Here is a 9664-nt window from a genome sequence, read left to right on the forward strand (position 1 = left end):
TCTACTGAAATACATGTAATTATGAGGTATATTGAGACAAAAACTTTCAGGCCAGAAGAAAGGAGAAAAAAGATTATCTGTGATATCTTAATGATAAGATGTTGGCTTTTCTGTGTAAAGAAATGTAATTTGAATTTGCATGTTCAAATAGATACTTACTGCTCCAAACACTGTAACATTTGCCTTTCAGACAACTCCTCATGGGGGGATAAAAAAGAAGAGCTTTTCCTTAGATATAGGTATGACTTCTCAGGAGAGAACAAATACTGAGAAGTCCATTTCACTTGTGCAGTTAGTGTAGAAATTTTCTCTGAGTTCCAAGAATGATCATTTCAAATTCTTTTCTACGTATACATTAAGATTGTTAGAATAACAACATGACATTTCTTTTATTCCATTTCATTATTCTTTTTATTTATTTGTTTTGTAGTGTAACATATTTTCTTCTGAAGTTATGATGGTATATTTTCCTTTTCAAATTACTTGCTTTGAGCCCTCATCTGCAAACATTTTCTTATGTGAAAGAATCACTTCTGGCCTAAAAAGTAAAAGCAGCTTGCTTTGCATTCTCAAATTCTCTTCAGAGAATTTGCCTTTTGCATAAGAAGAAAATGCAGAAAATTCTGGAAAAAAAAAAAATATATATATATATATATATTATATATACATATATATTATATATATAATGTTTAATTTAGAAGGTATGTTGCATGTGAATACACGTTATTTTCTTACAGATCTGTGCTAATCTTGATGCACGCAGAATCATGACTGTTAAAGAGCATGCCTCCCAGCTGAAGAGTCAGGTGAAGGAGCCATTTAAGAAGACTGTGATTGCAGATGACAAAAGAAGGGTATGTTTTATCGAAGAATTCAGTGTTGCAATTACATTTCCCTTTCAAAGGATAGTATCAAAATCTTCTATTTTATTGAGAACTATTGGTGATGGGTGGATGGTTGCACTGAGTGATCGTGTGATTCTGGTTGATTCTATGACTCTGTCATTCTTGCTAATACTGTTTTGCTGTAGATCTACTGTGGTTCATAGTGCTGTTTGAATATATGTTTGTTTTTTTTAATGTGTTTCCTTCATCTGAATGGAAAAGTATTACTAAAGTGAAACAGAAACTGAAGTTTTACATATTTGATTCTATAGTTTAGAAGATCAAAAGACCTTGACATCATGCATACTAAAATGTAATGTTCACAATGAAACTTTTATGATGATTGGAACTATTGTTTTTGATGATTGTAAATGCACTTAGCAACTTTACGTGGCCTTGAATTTAATATTTTAAGTGTTAATTTAATTTTTATTTTTTTAATTTTGGTATCAACCAGAACAGCTAGGTCCAATGTTTCCTCTTGTTAGAATGTACTTTAGTAATCCATTTCTTTGTAGGATCCATTTAGAGAAAGAATCATTGAGATCATGCAAGATATTCACAAATATTGCCAGCTCTATCCAAAATCTGAGTTCGGATCTCAGCCATATGAGCAGTGGGTGATTAGGGAAGAAAGAAAAGGTAAGTGCCCAGAGAAAAGCACCTTGGCTTTGAGTTTATCTGTTTTTGGAATTTTAAAATGTTTTTCTAATGTTTTGTTAACTTTTTAGCTGCAAAAGAAGAAAGACGCAAGGAACGTGTCTGTGCAGAACACTTGAAGAAATATAACGATGCACTGCAAATTAATGATACCATTCGAATGATTGATGCATACAATCACCTTAATAACTTTTATAAGGAGCTAAAAAGAAAGAAGACAGCAGGGAGTGATGATGATGATGAAGAACCATTAGTATCAAAACAAGATGAAACAGATGGATTTTTAATGGATTTGTTTCATGGTAAGCTAGAAATACATGGTAATTTTAAATATTAGAAATCAATTTGCATTTCCCTTAAGCTCAAGTAAATATTATTCTCTCCTTTTTTCCAATGAAAATGAGGAAAAAAGTCCCTGAGGATGTTCTGACAGGTAGATAGAATGTATATTCCATCATATACTCTTGAAGGACCAAAATTTTAGCAAATGGAACAAGAGTAAGGTTCAGTGGTTGTTTTGTTGTTGTTGTTAACAGCCCCCTCTACCAACTTTTCTCTACATACAAGGAGAGTGGAGTATCGATGATGAGGAAGTTCCAAGTAGAGCTGTTACTGAGACACTTAATCAGAAGGCTAAATTGCAGAGACCAAAAATAGTTGTCATTTTTTCAATCATTCACCTTATAATGAGATTTATATGGTCCTCTGCGCAGTAGTCTTTCCACCCTCTTTTTGTCTTTTTCTGCCTTTGCAATGATAAGGAGGTAGGTTGGCTTCTGGACGGTGCAAAAAAAAATGGATTTTCCTGCAGCATGAGTACCATTTCACTGGACAAGGTGTCAATACAAGCCTTCTCCTTTCTCAGTATTAAAGTGCTATTGCTGTGTCTAAATAGTCACCCAACCATGACACAAGTTTTGAATATTAAAATTTTTAAATTTAAAAAAGAAATTGTGATGAATCCTCCCTGATCCTGGGCAACAGTACAAGTGTAAGAGAGTCATTCAGCAAGCCTTTCACTGAACATACTGAAATATCTTAAAAGCTTCAGTAGAGAAAAGAATGTGACAGTCCTGGTGCGTATAACATTGCAGGTTACCAGTGAGATTTCCTGCTTTTGTGAGTTTCCCAGGGACAAATTATGTCTAAATGTACGTGGGAATTATCAGCACAGATGACTGTGCATATTAATCTGTTTTTCCAAGTAAGACTTTTTAAGTTATTTTTAAGCTTTAGCAAATACAGTAAGCTGTGATTTAACTCTTTACTACAGTGCATTGAACTCGACACTAGTCTTGGTATATGGAGAGTTTTTCTTTTACTTATTCTCAACATGAGGTGTAGGCAAAGTGTATATTAAAAGTTAATGGTAATTTATTTTGATTGATACTTGTGGGTTTTTTTGATGTACATGGAAAAATGAAACTGCCACAGTTCTTTGAACTGGATATGAATTTGTCATACTAGGAGAATAATATAGAAAGCTGCTCTTCATGAATTTTTCTAGAGCTTCTATTTTACTTGGTTGCTTTTCCTTAATTCATATCTACTCTTTTTAAAGCAAAAAAGAAACAACTGAAAGAGCTGGCTAGAAAACCAGAATATGACAACGAGAAGCTAATGAAGCTCCGAAACACTTTAATGGAAGAGTTCACAAAGACTGAAGAATCTAGAGGGATTATTTTCACGAAGACTCGACAAAGTGCCTTTGCTCTATACCACTGGATTAAGGATAACCCAAAATTTGAAGAAGTGGGAATCAAAGCTCATTATCTTATTGGTGCTGGACACAATAGTGAAACTAAACCTATGACTCAGGTACAGAAATATGCACTGTGGTTTTAAAATCTTGCACATATTTTGAGAAAGCAGACTGTTTTAGTAATAGTACAGAGGACTGCAGTTTGGAGACCAGAGTTCTGCTTTCTCATCTGCCAGCATCTTACAGTTAGAGGCTGTAGATTGGATGAATTACAATAGTTTAATTTTATTTCCTCTAGAAACAAGTTTTTTTGGTGCTTGGATTCTGTGACAGTAGGAGTAAAAGGCAACAGTTTCCTAGTATGTAGTCAGTAGGGTCACAAGTTGTAGTGAGTCATATGAAGAAAAAGTGAACAAAATATCAGTAGAAAAAGTACGATAGTTAAGTAATTTGATTTAAAGTTTAGTGACTGAATTAAAAAATGAAGTGAACTACAATGTTAATGATGAGTGTCTTTTGCTGATATCATCATTTAATCAATTTATACAAATTTATATCTGCTCTTCACTCTGACAATCAATGAAAGAAAATTTGCCTAAATTGACAATGAAAATTCAACAATTGGTCCATCTCATACCATTGTGTTAACTTCAGACATCTTTCTGATAATTTAACATTTTCAAATTCAAGTGCCTCAGTGTGCTTAGACTTTTTCTGTGCAAAATCGCTAAGCAAAATGGCTGTTACTGCAGATCCGAGTCCATTCACTTCACCTCCCTTCAGATTAAAATAAACAAAAAACCAACCATGAATTGTTAACTCAAAAGTAAACTTGTTTTCTGCAAAAATTTGTTCTTTAATCACTAGATCACATTGCACAAATCCAATAGCATTTTGAAGCTGCCTATATTACAAATAGGAGGTTTGTGTTCCTCTGCTCAAGCTTATTTGAAATGTTCAGCTAATTCGGAAGTTTGTGTTTTGGATGCTTTGTCTTTTGTGAGCATCATCACTGCTTTTTTCTTGCTGTGGATGGCAATAAAATGCCTCTCACAAATGGCACTGAACTTATATTCAAAATAAACTCCTCATTTGTGATCTTGAAAGATGTTTAAGCAGTTTTTGAAGTCACTGATGTTTACACTCTGAAATGATTGAGCTAAAATTCTTTAATCCTCTTCATTACAAGAAACTAATGTCAGAAACTAATACTGAAAGTTAATATATTGATATATTTATTGTTATTATTTACAGAATGAACAGAAGGAAGTCCTTGATAAATTCCGATTTGGAAGTATAAATTTACTTATTGCTACTACTGTAGCTGAGGAAGGCCTAGATATCAAAGAGTGCAACATTGTTATTCGCTATGGTCTGGTCACCAATGAAATTGCTATGGTGCAGGTAGGAGTTTACTGCATACCTAACTTATTTTTAAAAGTGCTTTTTTGTCTTATGCCTGGTGTAGAAAAGATAAGAGGATGTGACAAGAGTCTTGGCTGAAACTGTCATTGTGTAATGTGCAGAAGATGGACTTTTAAGTTTATTCACATTTTCAGCCTATGATTAATGATACTTTCATTGCTTTAATGACCACTGGACAATACATTAACTCTCCAATTCATATAATAAATGAAATGTATAAATATAAAGACATTTGTACTACCAAATGCTAAAAAGGGATAGTTGCATGTAATAACATCAGTTGTCTATGTTCTTATTTAATTTGTAAATAACATTTAAGGTACTTATATGCATGCATATTTTTTTGGTGACAGAACACAGTTTTTGCTTTGCAAAATGTTGGGCTAATGACAAATCTCCTGAATACTAGGAGTATTCTTAGTACCTAGTAAGTACCTATTTCATAGGTATCTTCAATGGTAATAGAGAAACAGTATATGGTATTGACTGCAGTAAGACTGTTGTACCTGTCTGTTGTTCCAAATAGGAACAATGTATGATATTACAGGGATTGTTGTTTTTTTTATACTTTGCAAACTGTAGGCCCGTGGCCGAGCTCGAGCTGATGAGAGCACTTATGCACTTGTGGCTTCAACTGGCTCAGGAGCTGTTGAACGTGAAGATGTCAATATTTTCCGTGAAGATATGATGTATAAGGCCATTCAGCACGTCCAGGAGATGCCACCACAAGAGTATTTAAATAAGGTATCCACTGTAGCTCTGCACATAATCACTGAAGAAGGCTGCTGGTTCTCTAAGAAATTCCTTTGTAAAGAATACTTTCTACTATTAAGGGTAGAAAAAAATAAAATTATAGTGGTTGTTACATATGACCTTGATTAATTTTGACAGTATTTGTTTCTGGGTCTTTAGAACAGTCTGCTTTTCAGTTGGCAAAAGGAATAAACTGGGAAAACTGACTAAAAGTCAGTGAATTCAGTGAAGTAACTGAAAAAGAAAATGAACTACTATTTCATAGTGTCTTTTTTTTCCTTTTGAAGACATATCTTATTATTATCTTATTATTAGACAATTTTTGTTGAATGTATCATTTTAGATTAAATTTTCAGAATATGTTTTACTTGTAAGGGTCTGGGATTTATGGAAATAAATGTTTAGATTTAAAAAGCTGCTATGATCCTTCCACTAGAATGTTGTCTTACTGGTTTGTTTCTAGATTCAGGACTTCCAGTTGCAAAGTATAATGGAAGAAAAAATGAAAGCAAAGAGAAATCAACATAAGACTTATAAGAAAAACCCTTCACTAATAACATTCCTATGCAAGAACTGCAACAAGCTGATATGTTCTGGAGAAGATATACAAGTTATTGAAGATATGCATCATGTCAGTGTGAAAAAGGATTTCCAGTAAGTGTTTATGAGCTAGTTTGACTCTTTCAGACAGAAACAGATTTTGTTTTCAGCGGGGTTGTGGAGGGCCTGTAATCCTTTTGGACCTGGGCGGGGGAAGCCAGATTTCTCCAATATTGCCAAATCTTAATCTCAGTAATACCACTGATAGACCCCAGATAAAAGTCTGAGCCATGATCAATGACTCATAAACATGTTGATCGTGAGCTGTGCATTGACAACTGTACATGTAGAGAATATTCATGCTGGTGACGCACCTACTATATTTCTCCTAGTGCTCTTACTCTTTTATATCTCCATTGCAAGAGATTCCATGCCATCTAGTTTGTTAAACATTTACTTACATTAAACAGTGCCAGGACTGTTAAGAGTTGACTTTCTTTTCTCACTTATAATGAAAATTAAAAAGCCAAGAAAATGTTTTAATTCAACTTCAGTTTATCTTAGTAATTTTATAATGGGTATTATATATTACAAATCAATCACATTTTTCTAATTATGTAGCAGATACTATCCTACAAAATCACTGCCTTCCAAATTTGTTCTTTCATCACCGGTATAATTTGTATAGACTTTTTGAAGAGTTAATGAGAAATTAGAGTTCATATGTTGAAAAAAAAGTGAATTGTGTGTATGTACATTGAGTCTGCCCTGGCACAAAATAAATAAATAAATAAATAAATAAATAAATAAAAATGTGCCAGGGGAGATTCAGGTTGTAAATTAGGAAATACTTCTCTGAGAGAGTGGTCAGGTGCTGGAACAGGCTGCCCAGTGAGGTGGTGGAATCACCATCCCTGGAGGTATTCAAGAAACATTTAGATGTTCTACTGAGGGATGTGGTTTAGTCAGAAATATTGGTGATATGTGGACAGCTGGACTGGGTGATCTTAGAGGTCTTTTCCAACCGTGGTAATTCTATGATTCTGTGGTTCTATAAAATGTTACTAAATGTGGCATGGAGTACATTCATATCTCACCATTACTTAAAAGCACACAATAGGACCTTCTGTTTTCTTTGGTTCTGACTGTGCATAACAGTCAGACAGTTTACTGTTTCTAGTTTCCATGTCTGACTTCAGTAATAGCTGTCACTGTGTATTTAAGGTCATGCGCAGCTTTGAGTGACCAGTGTACTCTGATTCATTTTTTCTTTCTGCTTTTCAGACATCTTTACCATACAAGCGAAAACAGGACACTGCAAGACAAGAATGATGATTGCCTGACAAACGTGGAGATTATATGTAAAGATTGTGGACAAGTGAGGAACAAATTCTTTTCATGCTTTTATGTTGTTTGTGTCTGTCTTTGTATGTCTAATGATAGTGTGTCTGAAACATGGTTTCCTTATGCTTGCAGGCTTGGGGAAATATGATGGTTTATCGAGGTCTTGACCTGCCTTGTCTAAATATTAGAAATTTTGTGGTTGCTTTTGGAGACAAGAAAACTACAAAGAACATTTACAAGAAATGGAGAGAACTGCCCACCAGGTTTCCTAAGTTTAATTATTCAGCTCATTGTCCTTCAAGTGATGAAGATTAAAGACTCTGAATGAAAATAAAAGACTTTCAGATCTTCTCTGTGTGTTGTTTAGAAGCTCCTGTGTCCTCTAGAGTTCTGCACCATAAGCACTGCATCATAACACTGTGAAGGCTCCTGAATTCCTTTAAAAAAAAAAAAAAAGCCTTGAAGAGATAAAAGGCCCAAGGAAGGAGATGGACAGAGTCATGTGGTACTGTCTGTGCTTCAATTTGTTCTTATTCTCCAGAACAAAGAACAAATGCATCGTAGTGTTGTGCATCCGTGGAACAAATTCCCTTCTCAGCACTGTCCAGAGTGGGTTGATAACACTTGAATGCATGTTAGGTGACCTGTCTTCAAGCACAGAATGTGAGACAGACTTCTTGAGACTTGCCACGATAGTTTTCAGTTCTACTTTCTTCTACAATCTTCATGAATATAAGATGTCTTAAAAAAGAATCCATGTAAGGAGAACAAATTAATTGATGATTATTTTTGAGTTGTTGCTTCTTCATTGTTTCCATGATTTAGTCTTTCACCTTATCTATGGCTGTAAGCTTATAGATTTTTATGGAGTAAAATTAAGTTTTCATTAAAAGACATTTCAAAAAATCAAGCCCTTAAAATTACTTGAAACTGATAATTTTAATCTCCATGAAGCACAATGCCAAGTAACTTTCTGTGTGTTAGTTTCACAGGTTTGTTAAACTGACTAAGCAATGAGGTATCTATATATTTTTTTCCAATAAAAGACTCTAATGAATAACATTTGCCAACTTTGATGCCGTTTAGTCTGTTTCATTGTAATTATTTTGACAGCAATAAAACTACAGTTTCACCCTAGAAAAGTAAGGAATATTGGTATTCTGACTGTAAAAATAGCAAAATGCATCTCTGTAATTATCTTATTGACAGATTTTTCTTCTCTCTTTCACATAAGATATTGGAGTGAGAGATCTGTTTGTTACAACAGCCAGCTTTGTAAACTCAGTGGTATGTTTACTGGAATGGACGTGTAAACACTTCAGTAGCCTAAGGTAAAATTTCTAAGTTGCAATTAAACTAAAGAGCACAACTCAGAAAAAAGAATCTTCTTACACCTAGATTTGTTCTACATTCTCAATAGAAATAAAAGTACTTTGTAAATTATTCAAGGTCGGATTTTATTTCAGGTTTGCATCAGGACCAGATTTTTTTTTTTCATGTCTGATCTTGTTTTGAGGAGGGAAAAATGTCTCAATTTTAACAGAAGTGTGACAAGTTTCAAGTATCATCAAACTGACACAGGCTAATTTGTGGATAAGTACTTACTTATACACAGATTATAGTGTTATAAAATAAATATGCATCCTGATGAGTTTTTACTTTAGAGGTTCTGTAGATTCAGTGTGCTTAACCTACTGAAATTGTGTCTTGTAGGTTAAAATTGTTCTTAGAAAAGGAAAAGATATCTGATGCATTGAGAGTTAAGAGACTGTACACATAAAGATCTTTCAAGACACTGCAGTTCTACAATTATAATGATGCAACTGAAACAGGAAAGTAAAGATATTGGAGGTTGATAGATCACAGAGCATTGTGACATGATTTTGTTAGTGTGATCATTATCTGATCTGACAAATAAGATGCTATGAAATATACTAAGAATTAATTATCAGAATAGTTTATTTTGGCATTTATTTTTGGCATTTAATTATTTTATTTATCATCTAGATAATCTGCATTTCTTTTTATATGAGTTGTTAAATTTCTTTAAAGAAAACTTTTAAATCAGAAAAGGCTTGTGAGATGTTTAGAGTGTAAATGTAACATATATATATATAATTTCCAAGTATCTGAAGTAGTTTAGTTTGTTTATTTTATTTTGAGGAGATGTAAAACTATATCACTGGATCTGTTTCTTCTGTGCTGGATAGATCTTCTGAACTCTAAATGCTTTAATGAAGCAAGAAGAGCATATGCAACTTCATTTCTTCATTCTTTTATAGTTGAATTCAACATGTCTGGTCTTCTTGTAGTTCACTTGTGTGCTGCTGTCAAGCTTCCAGTTCCTAGCATGACT

At 33.6% G+C, this 9664-nt stretch overlaps 1 protein-coding gene across 2 annotated transcripts in view; it reads left to right on the forward strand.

Moving 5' to 3' along the window:
* The window catches only part of IFIH1 (interferon induced with helicase C domain 1), a 28031-nt gene extending 19280 nt beyond the window's left edge, over positions 1-8751 (forward strand). For both annotated transcript variants that reach the window (XM_085553016.1, XM_085553017.1), the window contains exons 8-16: positions 738-854; positions 1403-1526; positions 1616-1846; positions 3106-3362; positions 4501-4650; positions 5254-5415; positions 5888-6078; positions 7249-7342; positions 7441-8751. In XM_085553016.1, the coding sequence (XP_085409142.1) occupies positions 738-854; positions 1403-1526; positions 1616-1846; positions 3106-3362; positions 4501-4650; positions 5254-5415; positions 5888-6078; positions 7249-7342; positions 7441-7623 (1509 nt within the window). In that variant the 3' untranslated portion in view covers positions 7624-8751. The remainder of the gene's footprint in view (positions 1-737; positions 855-1402; positions 1527-1615; positions 1847-3105; positions 3363-4500; positions 4651-5253; positions 5416-5887; positions 6079-7248; positions 7343-7440) is intronic.
* Positions 8752-9664: the final 913 nt, after the last annotated feature.

This window comes from Coturnix japonica, chromosome 7, assembly GCF_054131305.1.
Source record: "Coturnix japonica strain WE chromosome 7, WE-NBRP24, whole genome shotgun sequence".
Lineage (NCBI taxonomy): Eukaryota > Metazoa > Chordata > Aves > Galliformes > Phasianidae > Coturnix > Coturnix japonica.